The sequence below is a fragment of the Echeneis naucrates genome, chromosome 15 (genome assembly GCF_900963305.1).
Source record: "Echeneis naucrates chromosome 15, fEcheNa1.1, whole genome shotgun sequence".
NCBI lineage: Eukaryota > Metazoa > Chordata > Actinopteri > Carangiformes > Echeneidae > Echeneis > Echeneis naucrates.
This window is the reverse complement of record NC_042525.1, coordinates 19346770-19364952: the sequence shown is the minus strand read 5'-3', so window position 1 is coordinate 19364952 and position 18183 is coordinate 19346770. Positions and strand designations below refer to the sequence as shown.

The window sequence follows — 18183 nt, the reverse complement described above, 5'->3', positions numbered from 1 at the left end:
TTTCTGTGCGGCCCGGTTCAAAAGACAAAACGGACCAGCCCAGGAGTTGGGGACCGCTGGGTCGGAGCACATGCCATATAATTGCAGTGTCCTGGGTTTGACTATGGCCTGGGACCTATGCTGCAGTTCATTCCCCTCTCATTCTCTGTTTCCTGTTAACCCTAAACCTAACCCTAACCCTTCTACCATTTACTGATTCAAATAAAAGCACAACACAGAGTCCGTTGTCTACTCGGATGACAAAAAGGTTTCTGATAAAGGTTGGATAGTGGATCCAAATCCATGAAGACAGCTGGTTTTAACACTCAGTTTCTGAATACAGGCAGTGAGAGTTTCTCTGTGCACTGAGACCTTTGATACTTTCACTCTATTAATTTAGAACCTAGACCTCATTATCAATCCTTTACATAATTTGGGATCTTTAAAACATGTGAACAATACACTGTAAGCCAAAAAGATTCATCCATGGTCCTGAAACAGTAACTGTCCTGCTCTCTTGTTCCTTGTCATTGATGTAGATGAGGAGCATATCTGCTGTTCACACGAACCTGACCAGCTACAGAGAGGTCGCACTCAAATCTGGATTGGAAATCAAATAGATGCACCTGGCAGCATTGTGGTGATGAAGAGCATATCTTTAAAACCTGCTCATGTCTGGCCTGAACCCAAGCCATCCAGTATGGTTTCTCCTATCTATGATAACATAAACCTTTAAGCGACCATCTCCATTTATCCTGCTTGTACCTATAATAACAAAACTTCTAACTCATTAGTTTGGCCTAGAAGTTAATTTGGCTGTTCACCCACAGCAGCTGAAAGCTTTTGATCTGACTGCACTCACTCTCTGTGTTTTTGAGGCCGAACTTGGTCTCCTTCTCTCCACCCTGGCATCAGTTTAAAGGGGCCTCTAGACCAAGTGTTACATAAGTAGACGGCGGTCCACCTCAGCTGAATTTTTTTTTTCTCTCCCTCTGCTCCCCCAGAAAGTGACTTTAAACAGGATGTTGAAATAGTTTGTTTAAACGTACCCAGAGTCCTGCCTGGTCCCACCCAATCAAACATGAATAAACACTTCCTGAGTGTAATTACAAATGTACAGATACTGCCGTCCCAGTGCACACACACACACACACACAATGACACAATGTACACACATTTATTCCATGTTCTATAGATGTACATCCTGATGACCCACAACCGAACATAGACAATGTCTTGATAGTTATCTTACTGTGCGTGTGCGTGTGCGTGTGTGTGTGTGTGTGTGTGTGTCACTGCCCTCTCTATGCCACCCTGTTGTAATGTATGTCAAACAAGTCTCAACATGCATCTTAAAAAAACCTGGGCCCGTCTCTTGTCCTCTGTCCTCCCTAGCTAACAAACACACACAAACAAACAGATGAACACAACACACAAGCAATGAGGAAGAATGAATAATGACAAAGAGGAAAGTGTAGAGAAAGAAAAGGAAATAGAAGGAAATAGGATAGGATGAAGTAAGGGGATGAAGGACAGAAAGAAGGAAATGTAAATGTACAAAGAAGGGAGAGGAAATGAGTCTAAATCCTAAAAACAGAAAAGGCAAGCAACGATAAAATAAGATAAGGCAAGAAAAGGAGGAGAAAAGGGGAACAGAGGCAACAGAACAGAAAGAAAAGCGTATTTACTTGTGTCTTCCAAACGAAATGACACGTTATTTTTTTTTTATGCACTTAAATGTCAATGTGCAGCAGTGGATTAGCTTTGAGGCATCACAAATTGCAGTTCACCTGAATTCCCTCCAGTACATTAGCTCCTCACAGTCAGTCAAAACTGGGGACAAAAAAGAGAAAACACACACACACACACACACACAAAGAACAGGAGAGGTTTGAACTTTTGTCAGTGTACGAAAACAAAAAAGTGAATTGCTGCCCTATTTTCCTCGGAACATTATGAGCCATTACTGTTTGGCTGCTGGTCATTACCACACAGAGCCGGCCCAGTAAAGATTCACTCAGCGATTTCATTCAACAAAGCCCGGAGCCTGAGAGATTGAGATCTTCACACTGTCTGACCATCGTCTTCATGTCACATTAATTTCTTTCTAAATGTGAGAATCACAGCACAGGAAATAATGAATCTGCACAGACTTTGGCTTTAAGAGGGTTAAGGAGGTGGATTTGTGTCCTTTCTCTTTTTTCCTCACTGGTGATGGCAGCAGGAAATCAAATAATGATTGGAGGATGGAGTGTATTGTGTGGGTGAGTGTGTGTCCCTGAAACCAGAAGAAAATAGGTTTACCATTAAAAAACACTTCTAAAGTTAAATCAGGCTCATATTTAAGAGTTGCTTGTTGGAATAAGGCATAAAAATTGTGTGCATGATTCATCCGGAGTGAATTGCTGGAGTCAAGGTGTCACACAACCTGCACTAAACCAATTTCAAATGAAAGCAACACATCCCATATGTTTGCATGGGCCGCAGACCAAAGCAGACTCCAGAAATTATACACAACAGCCATACAGAGGAAATGCAATCACAAGCAAATAATTTAATGCAAGGGGGAAGTGTGAGGCTGCCAGGTGTATCTCTGTCCAGTCTCTAAAAAAAGAGGAAACAGCTCTCGTGATACTGCACATGGGTGAGAATGTGCGTGTGTGTCTCCACACTTTTATGTGTATATACAGGAGCAAGTTATTTTTCCTGGCAAGTGACCTCTTGTGGTCGAGTTAACAGAGATCAGCAGCACAGAGCCACTTCAAACTGAGGTCAAGGATAATGGATGGGGATGAACCCCTAACCTCCCTGTAACCTGTAACCTGAACTTAAAACCTCAAACAGCCCGGTGAAGAACTGTAAAAAGCATACAGTGGAGGCTAATGAGCGCTCCTTTTCCCGTAATACCAGCGTTATAAAGACAACTAAGGGGTTCATGAAAGGCTGAGCCTCTTTGTTTGTCAGGCTTTATGTTGCCTCCCTCTACTGAGATCATCACAGAAGAAGATGCGTGTTCAGTGTGCTGAGCCTTTCAGTACCATCAGTCCTGGTTGTACGGTGAGTTGAATGCTGCCTCTCTGACTCTAGCTGCTCCTGGCTGTGTTCTCAGTCACCATATGTTTTTATACACAATCTGGCTTTAAGTGACTGAACCCTGAAATCAACCAGCCACATGTTAAAACTCTTTAAAGGCTTAATGAATGTCATAAGGAGGGATGACACACCCAGTCTAAAGCAACGTCACAGTGCAGACAAAGCTTGCTTTGGGTTCAGGATAATGGCTTCCAGGCAGCCTGGAAGAAAGCATTGTGGTGAGAGTAATACAAATGAGGTAATCATGCACGTAACTTACATAATGTCACTGCTTCTAGCCTTCAACACCTGATGCAGGACCAGCACAGGGAAACATTGTCACATGCACATTACCAGCAAATGATGTAATTATAACAACAGTAACAATAAAGAATGAGTCATATCACAGAGCCAACAAAAATAACATCAACCTCATGAAAATGACAGCTTCTACAAATGGGTTTAAAAAGTTTTTCAAACTGGGCATCCCAGAGGCAGAGACCTCTCCTTCTTGATCCCTGACTTTCCTGTCTCTCTCTCTCTCTTTGTGCCTATTAAGGCACTACAGACAGTGGTACAGTGCAGCAGCCACACCCTGATACATCCCCTGCTTTATGGTCTATCCTCCCTGATGGCATCATTTAAAAAAATAAGCATCATGTTGTACTGCAAAAGACTTGAAAACCTGAGACCATTAATTCAGGAAGTTATTATTTTCTACTGAGAAAATAAATCAAATGAGGAGTAAGATCATTTTATATATTACAACCTAAAACCCTCTGGTTCTGGAAGGAGACAAAGTGAGAAAAAAAAAAACACACATTAGCTATACTCTTTCATTTCTGTATGATAGTTTGGACTTCTGTGTGCCAGAATTAACATGTGTTGTGTGGCTTATTTCAATCTTGTATATGGACAGCTGTAGAAACACACAGAGCAGGTGCCACCTCCAGTTTATGGCATCAGCAATCCAATCCTTATCATAATTCCTAATTCCTATTTCTAATTAAAACAAATCAAAAAAGTACTTTGATTGAAGTTTTTGGGCTAATGTTAAAACCTGCACTGATCCCGATGTGAGAAAAATCTCTCAAATCCTCCTACTGTCCACCCACACACAACCATCAGCCACGACAGGAAAGACTGGCTCTCCACCTCTGCTTTCAGTCATCTGTCCCGACTGTATTACTGTCCTGACTCTGAGCATCACTGACATTGTGTCTCTCTTGCTCTCTCTTCCTTTGTCCTTAGTGCAGAACAAAGCTTCATTAATGTACCTGCTTGGTTTCTGGCAGACTCTGCTGCCTTTGATCTTTACCAATTACGGCTCATTAAGAAAAACACTCACTCCTTCGTGTCATTTGTCCTGTTCCTTACCTCACCCTCTTAATCTATTTTTTATCCCCTGTCCTTGACATTCACTCTCTTCCAGCAGCCCCTTTATCATCACAAATATGGACAATCCTAAATTCAACAGTCTAAAAGCCATGTTTTTCTTAATCCTCTCCTCAACTTCCTGCATCTCTTCCCCCTCCCTCCCTTCATTTCCTCATTCACTTCTCCTGCCTGCCTTACATTTCTCTTTTGAGCAGTGTGAGGCCCCAGTGCTACTGTTGTATAATGTTATTTACATTTCTCTGTGGTAATTAGGCCGATAAGGGCACACGGCCACGATCCCAAAGTCGATTAAAAAGAACAGGGCCGATGAGGGAGAAGGTAGGACGTAGTTCATGCAGAGTATTAAAATGTTAATTCCCACCAATAGTGATACTAAAAAAAAGGATGTAAACAAAAAATAAATATTTTTACGAACATCATGAATAACATTTGTTGTAGGTAAACCAAAAATGAAAATAAAATGGGAAAGGTGGAAATGCTAAATGAAGTGCAGCATGTGCTGTGCAAAACACTTATTACTTCATTTAAGTTTAGTTTTGAAAATATATTTAAAGGAATGTTCTGGGTTCAAATGTTAACACAAATAACTATTGCCACTCCATATCACAGAGGTGCATTCTGGGAAGACAACATGTTTAGACAGATTTCTGCAAGTTCAGCCAAAGAACCACTGAGGAAACTCCTGCAGTAAAACTGAAAAGGGAGCAGATGAAATCCAAAAGTGAATGTTGTACAGTACACAGCGAGATCGAAGCGAAGACATCACCTTAGCCCCTGAATTTGTTTTACAAACCAAATAAAATTCATGCTTGTTGGAGTTTCTGTTATACTGAGTGAAGATTGAGCGAGGGTTTGTTAACTGCCCCTGTTTTGTCCCTTAACTGGTGATAAAATGGTGGTAAAACCAGCTGTGACATGAGGAATGCAGTTACACACTAACACTTTTCTAAAAAAACATAAAAATGGCAAAAAGATTAAGGGTATGGTGTGAGCATGCAGTAGTATTTTTAGTGTGAATTTGGTGAGTGGAAGAGAGTTGGGTGTGGAAATGAGTTGAAGGTGGGTGAGGTGGGCACTGAGGGTGAGCTCACACAGCATACGGAATATACATTATGCCCCTGATAAGGATCAAAGCTGTTATGTAAGAACCGCAATCCCTTTGTTTTGCCCAAGTATGTGATTCCAATCACCCATGACTGCCTGTGTGCATGTGTTTGTGCGTGTGTAAAAAGAAACAAAAGATAATAAAGTAAAAAAAGAGAAAATAAATAAATAAATAAATGAATAAAGTAAAATAAGCATAATCAGTCTTTGTTTCACTATCTGTTATTCCTTCATGGTTTCATGTCTGTCTCCCTCTCTCTCCATCCATCCTGCACTTGTTTGTGTTTGCTTTGGAGGAAATAACAGGAATAAATAAATGGAACAGGAGACGCCACCACTGTAGTCAGAACATTATGAGAAAATAAACAAAAGATGCAGTTCACATAATGTCCTATTCAGCTACAGTTAACTCCTCCTCCTCCATCTTCTTTCTAAATCCTGCTGATCCACTGCAGAAATCACAAGGAGTTGATCTCGGGAGCTGTTTTCACTAATAGTTACCACTACTGGAAAAAAAAAATCACTAAATGCTGATAGATAATTGTATTTGCTCCCTCACTTCCTCAGTCTGATTGGGAACCAATCATTCAGTCCTTTTCTTTTCAAAATTAAACTTTAGGGGCAACTCCTCCAATTGCTTACCACATATTTAATTTCATATTGTTTGAGTAAAGAATACTAGAAAAGATGTTGGACATGTCACTTCACAACTTTAATAGCGTGCTTATGAGTCAACATCTTCTGCTTTAGAGATGATTTCTAAATATGTCCTTCAATCATTTCCCATGAATCCTTTGTGCTGTAATTTGAACTCCAAATGTTCAAGGTGAAAGGGAGTTCATCCAAAGTCATCCAAACGTAACACAGAACTCCCTTCCGTTTGTGTGCTTTCTGATTATACTATGAAGACTTAATTTGAGATTCCTATGCATATTTTTATTGTTTTTATTTTATTTTTATGATATGTTTATTTATTGTGAACCTAGACCTGATATAGAATCAGCAAAAAGACATTGACATTTCTATTAAGACTGTAAACTGGGACCTTTGATCCATAAATGCTTTTTCCTCACAGGATTAATGGCTCATTTATCCAAAGATTTTTGACAAGCATCTCAGACTGATTGTCTGAATTATTCCGCATCAGGCTGGTAAAAGTTAACTACCTGTGCTGCCTTCACAGCACCGAATGGCTCAGGTTGCACTGAAAGGACAACAATTCCTTACGTGACCTGCTCCTTCAGCAAGCTGTCAAAGTGGAAGACAAGTATACAGAGACACGTACACGTACTGTATAGCGCCTGTATACACTTCCTGGCAAGGACGCTTATGCAACATACTAGCCATAACACAAGGGTCGGAGAAGCTGGTGGTGGAGGATGTATCCCACCCATGGGTGGCCTTTGTGTGTATATCTTTTATCGTCCACTTACTGTATAGCTGGGCAAATTAGCTCCGTAGTGGAGATGGTGAGAGGAGAGCAGAGTGTGAAGGAGAAAGCAGGGAGTGAAGGATGATGGCCTAACAAATGGCTTTAGTGTAAAAGTGTTTCCTGCAAACTGTTAAAACCACTGACTGTCTGAACTGAAAACAATTTCCAGTCGGTACAGAGAGATCTCTATTACTACCTGTAATACTGCTGAAACTGGACAGGGCTAGGTATTATCTACCTAAATATTCGAAGTGTGCTAAAAAATAAAAATGCTTTAAATTATTTCTTTAAATGATTACAAAGTTTTCAGAGCTGACCACCTGAAAAGAGGTGGGGGCATTGCAATTTTTGTTAAGTCAAAATTCTCTATTAATGTCTTAGTGTCTGCATCAGTTGTTAAGCAATTAGAATTTTTGGCCCTAAATATCGAAGTATTAAGAGGATTTAGCATCACTGTTGTTGGTTGTTACAGACCCCCTTCAGCTGTTGCTAAGGCACTTTCCACTCTGACTCAGTTGATAGGTAATTGATAAGTTACCTATATTTATTGATAGGTAATAAATAAAATGAATGATGTGGAGACTACTTGGGAAAGAAAGGTCTGGAGTCTGGAGTCTGATTGGCTCATTTTTAGACAACTACGAAATAGATTTTCTTTCATTACAAAATAGGCCAAGTCAGATTTTTATCTCTCTGCTACATTACATTGTCTGTCTTAATATTGTAACTTTAACTTATCCTGCTGCTATCTTGGTCAGGCTTCACCTGAAAAAGAGGTCCTTGTATCTCAGTGGGACCGACCTGGTTAAGTAAAGGTTAATGAATAATAATAAATAAAATCTGTTGATGAGATGTTAGTTTGAACAATGTTCACAGAGGAGGGAAAATGAAGACCATGGAGAGAAGTTGTGATGTGATATCCTATTTCTATTATATTTACTGTTGTATCATCTGGTGGCAGTTGAAAGGCTGATAAATGTACAGCACAAATACATCTATTCGGATCAATTAATGATCTAATTTATAATGAATGTAGTCCATTTCTTTCCTTAGTTTAATTCTCTATTTTTTGGCTTAAATTTCTTTATCAATTTTCTTTAGTTTGCTTTAGCTCAATTATGATATATAGTTATATAGGTGTAGTTATAATACAGGTTCATAGCTTATGGCTTCAGTAAAAAAATCAACCAAAAGAAATTTTTGTCCCTACACAGAGACCGATAAGTTTAAGGAGTCTAATGTTTTACTGGAAAAAAAATGTAAAACTTAAGAAAAAGAATGAGATGTATTATATATATGTATATTTGTTATGTGACTTGACCCAAGGTTGGCAACCACAATTTTTAAGTAAAATCAACACCGTCAATGTTGATAAATGACAAATTTCTTCCAATACAATCTAAGGAATTCAGATGCGCAGGGATGTTAATTTTCCGTTTTTAAAATTCAGCCAGAAAATTGAATTCAGACTCTTCAAAAAGAATGATAATATTCAAATTAGGCCTCAATTATACTCCTTTGTGGTTGTGGACATGGAGGGCTACTGGTCCCACTGATGTGTATGTAATATACAACTTTCTACAGGTGGTACCCCCGTTGCAGCACCAGTGTAAACATGATAAATCGGAAGGTACATGGGCAGAGCCTCGTGTACATCTTCTGATACCAAAATTTATATCAGGCATCTCTAGAGGGTCCCTGTGCACTCAAATCTATTGTTCTTATCCCATTAAAATTTAAAACAAAGAAAGCTGAAAAACTGAAATTCTTTAAATTAGCTGAAAGATTTCTTTCAAATATTCCCTGAGTGTTAATTTTGGAAAATGTTTGCTTATTTTTGGAACAACAGATTTTAATGCATCACTATAAGTTTCATTTTCGCATTTTCCTGAACCTGTGAATGTTTTTGTGTTCGAGACCTAGAAACTGGAAGCTACAAATTCAAATGTAAGCTAACGCTGCCCTCTCGAGGTGCAAAGTATACCTGGTTGTGTGTTTGAGTTTTGTGTGCGTGTGTGTGTGAATGTGGCTGCCTGTGGATGTGAGTTTTTACTTTAGTCTGGAAGCAGCAGAAGAGCTGTGTCAGGTAGGGGTGTTTTCTGGCCAGGGCCAGGATTCGTTTCTCAGTCAGGGTGCAGTCCACATCGTCGTCCTGCAGGATCACGTCCTTCTTCAGCACTTTAATGGCATAGACTTCATCACTGCCTTTGAGCTCTGCCAACATCACCTGGTCACATGACACACAAGGGTCACAGCATAGCCAGGGGCACTTCTCTTTCTCCCTCAGTCTGTTCCTTATCGTTGTGTTGCTTATTTCATCAACACAGAGCAACAGGTAGCTGAGAAACAGGCAAAGCAGGAAGGATCCAAAGGTCAAAGGCCATACGCTCACCTTTCCAAAGCTTCCTTTTCCCAGAACTTTGATGAACACAAAGTCGTGAAGGTTCATCCTCTTGAATTCTGGTGTGCTTTGACCTTTGACATCCCCATTTGAGCGGTTCCCTTCTTTCTCCACTGCAATGCTGCCTGCATCGCCTCCTCCACCTCCTCCACCTGGCCCTCCAAGGCTGTTCCCTGTTACTGTAGCAACACACAAGGGCGAAGACAGTGGATGTGTTTTGTGCTCCTCTCCACGGTGGTCAAATGATAAAGCCTTCCTGATGTTCTCTAGCTCCTTCACATCTGGACAAAGACACAGAATAAGATGAGCTCGATGGGTTTGTTGACTTGGTTAAAAGCTTGTGTGAGATCGGCCAGATTGGCCGGACTCTTACCCTGGTCACATGGGGAGGTGGGGGCAGACTTGGAGCGATCGTCTTCTGTCTGAGGCGTCCCTGATATCTGCTGCTGGGGATCCTGACCCTGTGGAAGCTGATCAAAGAGACAAGTCCTCATCGGTGGCTTCATTCACATCACTGTCACCATTATCATCAGGATTATTTATCTCTGTGAAGTCTATACATCAAAGTCTTGTGCTGGAAAACTGTCTCACCAAGCGTCTTGACTTTTCTGCTCCAAGATCAAGACCTCCTCCAAAAAATGTCAAGTGTTTAGTTTAATTTATATGTTAAACATCTACGGAACCAATCCTATCCTCTCGAGCGGAGCAGGGCTAAATAAACCTGAAACCTTGCCCGTACTGAAATGTTTTCATGCGCACAACTACCATTAAATACATAAACAAATAAAAGATGTGAACTTCGCTTACCGTTCTGATACATCTGCTAACCTATGAGTCTGACTAAGGCTCAAACATGAGACCGAGTCTCTCTGATGTTTCCTCCTCTTACCAACCTAATACTCTCACACTCTTTCACCTGGAAATCTGTAGCAAGCAGGAGATGGGCAGGGCCTAATGTCCGATCCATTTTTTTGAATGAGTAAGCTGATGATGAAGATGATATGAGCTGCAGCCATATAAACAAACATTTCCCTCTCTGTTTGCTGGGGAATTAAAAACTGCCACAGGCACTAATCCATTCCCTCTTCTTGAGGATGAGTCACCTTTTTCCGTCTCTGGGCGCTGTTGGAGATCTTGTCTGGAGTGACTCCGAGGTCAGAGAGGACTTTAGCGATTCCCCTGGCATCCACGCCACAGTTAGGAGCCACATTGCTCTCACATCGCCTGTGCACATTGACTTTACATACTGAAACGCACAAACATACAAACACACAGACAGACAAAGTATGAGAGTGAGCTTGTATACGTTAAGAAAAGGATAGATTATGTGTGTGTGATAGGTGTGTTACAGACCTAAGTATGTTTGCCTATGTTTGGATCATATTGACTGAAGCAAACAAAGTGTTGCGCCTTACCTTTACACTGCAGCCCCTGTCGCAGCAGACCCCAGAGCAGCGACCCACAGTGGTCACAGAAGGTGAGAACTTTAAAGTTGTGGATGCTGAACTTGTGTGGGACGTTGACACTGAATCTCTGGGACCCGACTGGCTATAACAGACAGAAAAGTACAGTGAGAGACACCTTGGAGACACAATGGAGGTCCAGTGTCAAGAAATACCAAGAACATTAATTGCATAATGTTTCTACAGTTCAATGTACATTTAACTTGACTAATCATTTGTTTCTTGATATGTCCACTTCCATTGAAATCTTTAAAAACAGAATTATTGATCTGCCAGATTACAATCATTCATTGAAATGTAGTGAGTGTGCTTAAATGTGTTGTGTCTGTTATGAACAGCCTGTAGTTGGAGATCAGCACCTCTCCAACTGTATCCTCCTGCTTCTTCATCCCTGCACACTTAGTAATGATCAGCTCATGGCAGCGCTTATGGACCACACAGGTACACACTGCAGGAGGAACAATAAGAACGCACATATAAACAAATACAAGAAACACATTAACGGGACAGCTTTATGTATCGTAAATGCATAAATGTGAATGTAAAAGAAACAAACAAACAAACAAAAAAAAAGAAACATCCCCACCTTGACACTGGTAGCCCTGCTTTCCTAAGACGCCCCTGCAGAGAGAAAAGGCCAACAGCAGAGGTGTTTTAGATACTATTAATGACCTGTTCTTTTAATTTGCAGTTCCTCTGTCTTGGTAAATCATTCTAATATAGTTACTGAACTATACAAACATATATATAAATCTGATGTTTTATTTAGAAAAAGCACTTGAAACTTAATTTTTATCCCATTGAATACCACTTGGCCTTAATAAAAATAGACTGACACAACAAGCACAGTGCTATTGTCTTGGCTCAGAAACATTAGCCACCAGAGGACTCCGTCAAACCCGGTCTCCTTGTGACTCAAATTACACGTCAAACGTTTGCTCTGAGCAGAGTGAGCGCAGCATCAGGCACCATATGGTTACCATGTGAGTGACACTAAGGCAGTGTGTTGGGATGGAAACAAACACAGCTGCCTTTATTTATTGCTCCACACTTCCCAGCGTCTGTTGTGTTTAGATGTAAACAAGAGGGTAGGCTTGCGCTCAAGCAGGAATCAGTACCTTTAAAAGCTGGTTACTGCAAAATGTCGGTTTACGTGCAGCCTGCCAAAAAAAGACTTTTTCTCAGCAAATAATTTATTTGCAGTTTTCAAAATGTTTTGCTCACATCTTTCTTTAACTTTTGTATGTTACAGTTCTGTGTGTGCATGTTGGAAATTTTACAAACCAGCGTGTTTAGACTTGTTGTAGTCAGACTGATTTTATAGGCTGATGCACATTAAAAACAAAAAAAGATGCACAGTTACAAACCATCCACATGAAAAAGAAATCAGAATTGCAGGAAGATGAACTTCTCAGTAAACAGACTTTGGTGACTGTTTAATGATTGTTGTGTGAGTGTGCACCATGGTCAGATTCACTTTGAACGATCTGTCTCTCTTTATAAATCGTGCAATTAGTTCGTGAAAATGGGAAAAAGCTTCTTACTACACACACAATGAGTATGCGTATACGTATCAGGTATGCAGAGGAACAAGTGTGCGTCCTCACCAGATGAAGTCCCTACAGTGGGAGCAGTATGTGGGCTGTCTCAGGTAAGTGGCCATGAACTTGTGTCCATTGACCTGATGGACCCTCCTGCGGACGGCGCCCTGACGCTTCCTGGGACGTATCCGCTGCCGAAACACTCGCTCCTCATTCTCAGTGGTATCCGCTGCAACTGCATTCACACACAAACACATATATATTAAAAACGGACATTTAACATACGAATTTGACACTCCAACACTAAAATAGAGCCACTAAAATGAGATAAATCAGGGTCCTGTGTATGAGCTGATTTGACTGTGACTTTCCAGACACACAGTGCGCACTTACACCGTAGAGCCACTAGATGACGCTGACACCATGTGGCTGACAGTCAGCAACGAAGAATTTTCACCTTCACTGGTGAAGTGAAATGTTTCCTTCATGCACAACTTCAGTTTGGTCTCTCATGATCTAATTAATCACAGATTGGGGGCAACTGAACAGGCTTCAATTACTGTCTAACATTGTGCTGATTACACAACAAATGCACTCACAACCCCACACACACATATTAATTTGACAGGCTTAGGAAGAGACGTCTGTGTCTCTGTGTGTATAATGTGTGTATAATGTCTTAAAAAGTTAAGATTATAACTTGAATGATCATTTCCCAGAGCCCAAAGTGTCTTCAAATATTGTTTTGGACTGACCAAAAGTCCAAATCCCAAACCTCCAGATCCACCAAATAAAACCCACTTGGAGCCACAAAACCTAAAGAGCTAGGTCGAGAGCTCAAAATATTGTCTACAGTTAAAAGGTCGAACACTGCAGCTCATCCTGAAGGGAGCATGTTTAATGCATGTCCATCTCACAGTTATCAATGAGCAGTGAATAACTAATTGGTTTTTATATGTATAATTAAAGGTGACCTTTGTGTAAAAAGTCACATTGTGATTATTTTGATAGACGATGTAATTGTGATGATTCCTGATTTCAGTTTCAGATTTTTTCACCTTCACTGCAACAAAAATGATGCCATTTTTGTTGGTCTTGTACCAAAAAGACATCTTTACTGCACACTCTAATGAAAACTTTCACTAATTGTCACTAAGGATCAGCTTCAGCCTACCACCACCCTGCACGGATAAGTGGAATATATTGTATAATGGAATTAGACTTGAGCAAAATAGTAAATAAATACACAAAAAAAAAATTGCAGCTCCTTTGATTTAAGCATTGCAGTCAGTCATATTGCAATTTCAAAACATTTCAATTTATAGTTCCTCACAAGTAAAATGGGTTGAAATTTGGAGTCTCCACAGAAGAAGTCTCTGTGTGGTTTAACATATTTTAACTGTGGGGGAATCACCCACGTATTCATTCAAATGAAAAGAAAGCTGTTCTTTGATGAAAAACTTGGTTTTTAATGTTACTTCTAATGCTAATTGTGTGTGTGTGTGTGTGTGTGTGTTAAGGCTTAAAAGGTTGATTGCAGCTCTCAGGCCTGACAGTTCATTCATGTGTTCTTTGCTATGCAAACACATTTAAGTAATGACTGCAATTTCAGCCGCTCACACACACACGCAAACATAGACACACACATAGCTATATTGTATCACTGTGGGTGGAGAGAGCAGCGAAGAGATGCAGAAAGAAAATAATTGAATAATTTCTCAGAGAAAAAGATAGATACTTCTTGCAAATTTCTTTTTTGAAAGTCCTTTGTCCTGATGAAACACACAATCTCTCTGTCACTTTGTTTCTCTCTCCCTCTCTCTCTCTATCATTCCCTCTGTCGATGATGTAACTGGTCCATTAGAGAACACGCCACTTTAATAATCAATTTATCACCCCCTTTTCCCCTGGCTCCCCCGACCTCCGGTTAACTCCCTCTCTGTCTTTCTCTACTTTCAGTCTCTCATATCTCTCAAGCACATAATCTTGAGCCTACAGACTCACACAAGCACAAGCATTTTTGTTAAAATTTGATTCTGTCATCGCTGCGGTGGTGTAGTAAAAGGTAGGAAAGCCACTGATATCTGGTGATGGGAGACAGATTTGTTGGTGTAGTCTAAAGACTTTGGTTCTAAAATACCTAAATCAAGTTTGTGGGAAAAAGTTGGAGCTGGCGGAGTGTGAAATGGAGACAGCCAAAGGCGCAGAATCAATCCATTACATGAAATGTGTTAAAACAATAAAGAGTGTTACTATAATTCTACTCCCACAGATCAATGGAAATTTGATGGATTCTGATGAAGTCCCATTTTTCTTGAAACCTACTCTCATTAAGGATTTTGACATGTAATGAAATTAAATTATGTCTCTTTCTTTAATCTGAGATATTATTCCTTTTATTTAAGAAGGATTAAGCGATTTTTCCTCACTAGGAAAAAGAGTGTGAGACTCTGAATGGTGGATCATCTTTACAGCTCCATCTAAGATATTTCTCATCACAGCCCTTTGAAGAAAACATCAACGTCCAGGCAACTTGATGATGGTGAAGTTGCCAAACATTGTGTTCAGTTAGCATCAAATTATTTCAGTTTGTTTGTATACAGTTGTATACAGTTCTGGTCTTAAAACTGGGAAACGGCTGTACCGTCGGCCCGAGGGTAGTAGGTCAAACATGGCAGGCTGTTAGACATGCCTTAGGACTCAGCTAGACACCGGCGCATGATCTGACGTGGCAGCCCACAGCTGCAGACTAAAACTCCAGCGAATCAAAAATTTCCTTGGACATGCTATACTTTGGCTATATTTCCATGCAAATTCCCAAACAATTTCACCCTGGAAGAACTTGAGAACTATCAATCAGTCAATCAGGTTTGTGCCACGGCTGACTTCGACCCGCTGAACAACATGGACAAAGCCAAGCCAACGCCAAGCAAGAGAAGCCGCCACTCCGACTCCACGCAAGGTTCTCCGAGGCATTCATCCTGCTCAGAGGTTGGTGACATTCTGGTTTCAATCAATTGCGCCCCCACAGAGTTCATCACTTAGGACGTAAAAACCCAGTAAACAAACAACCACGGCCAATTGTGGCTAAATTGAAACACTTTAAACAGCTGGTTCAACATCAGGGGAAGAACCTGAGAGGAACCGACTACGGCCTGAACGACCAATTTCCTCGTGAGATCCTGAATAGACGAAAAGTCCTGGTCCAAATCAGGAATCAACACATGAAGGAAGGAAAAAAGGCAGCAGTCGCAGTGGACAAACTGTATACCGATGGTCAGATGTTTTGTGACCAGAACATCACCCCCTGGCTCTTCTAACAGTCTACACCTCAACCATCATAATAACTCATAATAGCTCAATGTAATTCTGTTGATCCACAGCACTGCACCCCGGCCTCAAAAAGTAAAAATTCATCCTCTAATTTTCTTTTGGAAAAATGTATATGTCTTCTCTCTATGTGTTACGCGTTTGTTTAACTGTTTTGTCTTACTTTTTTTTTTTTTTTATATATATTTTTCTATCCACTTTCATCTCTTTTCTTTCCACTCTTTTATGCATATCTCAACTTAAGAAAAGGGGAGGAAAAACACATCTCACACACTCTCACACATGCATATTTTGTTTACACTCAAAATTTATGGCCAAACAAGTGGACTCTCAGGCTCTTACATACATCTCCACAATACAGACAGGAATCAGACAATAAAACCCTAACATTATGAACTCAATGAAGCTCGTAAGTTGGAACATCTGCGGAATTAATTCACATGTTAAAAAAACAAAAATATTTGATTATATTAATAAATTGCAGGCTGATATATGCATTTTACAGGAAACACATACCTCTGAATCTGACTTCCAAAAATTAATGACTCCACAATTTAGTCACATATATACTGCTGATTTTAATTCAAGGCAAAGAGGAGTAGCAATCTTAATTCATAAAAACATTTCCTTTACTCATAATGATACAATCGCAGATCCTGAGGGGCGATTCATAATTGTTAATATCACAATAAACAATAACCCAATAACTACAGCCAGTATTTATGGACCAAACAACAATGATTCATCTTTTTTTCATACTTTTTTTTACAGCTATTTCTAACTTGTCTGACTCCCCAATGATTATAGGTGGAGATTTTAATACACTCTTGAATCCAGCATTAGATAAATCTAACAACCGCAGTAAAGCGTATAATTATCAAGCTTCAGAAACTATCAAACAATTCATGGCAGATTGTGGTCTTGGAGATGTTTGGAGGCTAAAACACTCTAAAGACAAAGAATTCTCTTATTTCTCACAAGTTCATCAATCTTATTTATGTATCGACTATTAGCTCATCAGTAATTCTATTATCTCCAAAATGACTGCCACTGTAATGCATCCTATCATTATTAGCGATCACGCCCCTAGAACAAAACTGAATCTGTTAAATTATTTAATACATCGCTACTTGAAGATCCTGACTTTGACGATTATATTAAAAGAAACGGGGCATCCTTCCTTGAAATAATTGATTCACCAGACATAGCTCCATCACTTCTTTGGGAAACAGGCAAAGCTGTGCTAAGAGGACAAATTATTTCATATTACTCCCATAAGAAAAAGAAGGAACAGCAAGAAGAAAGAAGCCTGGAAAAAAAGATAAAAGAATTAGAAACTATGAATGCTAATAACCCAACCGCTCTAATTCAGTCTGATCTGCAAAAATATAAACTGCAGCTGAACGAACACTGAAGCAAAAAGACTAAACTTCTCATCCAAAGATTTAGACATGAACATTTTGAATTCAACAATAGGTCTGGCAAGTATCTGGCCAATCAGATTAATAAGAACAAAGAAAAATCAACGATCTCCACAGTTGTTATCTCAACAGGAGGAATTGTTCAAGAACCTAAGAAAATCAATGTTGTATTCAGGAACTTTTATATAAACCTGTATTCAGCTACAAACAAACCAAACATAGTAGATATTGCTAAATTTCTCAATAGTATCTTACTTCACCTAACAGAAGATCAAGCAAAAGAACTTGGTAAGCCGCTTACTCTAACAGAGCTTCATAAAGCGCTCCAACTATGTCTAATAACAAATCACCGGCTTCAATTCTAAAAGCACTTCTGGAATATTCTAGCACCCTTATTTATAAGATTAACAGCGGAAGTTAAGGAAAAGTCTAAGCTCCCTACAGAAATGAATACAGCCACGATTTCTTTAATATTAAAACCTGGAAAAAATCCTTCTCTCCAACAAGCTATCGTCCGTTGTCTCTCATTAATTCAGACACAAAAATTATCAGTAAAGCGCTAACACTGCGGATAGAAAAAGCAATGCCATTTATTATCCACCAAGATCAAACAGGTTTCATTAAAGGCAGATACTCTACTTATAATCTGCGCAGACTATTCAATTTAATTTATTATTCATTGCAAACAAATGTACCAACAGCCATATTTTCATTGAATTCTGAAAAAGCGTTTGACAAATTTAACTGGGAATTTCTATTTCAAGCACTCAAAAAATTTGGCTTTGATGAATCATTTATTCATTGGATAAAGATTCTTTACACATCACCAATGGCAACAGTCATCACAAATGGATTAATGTCACAACATTTCACTTTACACAGGGGCACAAGGCAAGGATGTCCACTTTCCCCATCTTTATTGCCATCTTTATAGAACCTCTTGCAGCAGCCATACGGCAATATAATACAATTCTAGGAATTAAGACTGGAGATACAGCCCACAAAATCATCTTATATGCAGATGATATCCTCCTGTACTTAC

General features: G+C 39.7%; 1 protein-coding gene across 4 annotated transcripts in view; it reads right to left on the bottom strand.

Moving 5' to 3' along the window:
• The window catches only part of LOC115055762 (protein kinase C epsilon type-like), a 74013-nt gene that overhangs the window by 19539 nt on the left and 36291 nt on the right, over window positions 1–18183 (bottom strand). For 2 of the 4 annotated variants that reach the window (XM_029521781.1, XM_029521778.1), the window contains exons 3-10: window positions 12457–12625; window positions 11436–11470; window positions 11209–11297; window positions 10802–10934; window positions 10490–10632; window positions 9760–9856; window positions 9378–9667; window positions 9039–9212 (exon numbers count right to left, since the gene is read on the bottom strand). In XM_029521781.1, coding sequence (XP_029377641.1) covers window positions 9039–9212; window positions 9378–9667; window positions 9760–9856; window positions 10490–10632; window positions 10802–10934; window positions 11209–11297; window positions 11436–11470; window positions 12457–12625 — 1130 coding nt within the window. Of the gene's footprint in view, window positions 1–9038; window positions 9213–9377; window positions 9668–9759; window positions 9857–10482; window positions 10633–10801; window positions 10935–11208; window positions 11298–11435; window positions 11471–12456; window positions 12626–18183 lie in introns of all 4 variants that reach the window. The other 2 variants (XM_029521779.1, XM_029521780.1) reach the window with 2 other exon arrangements.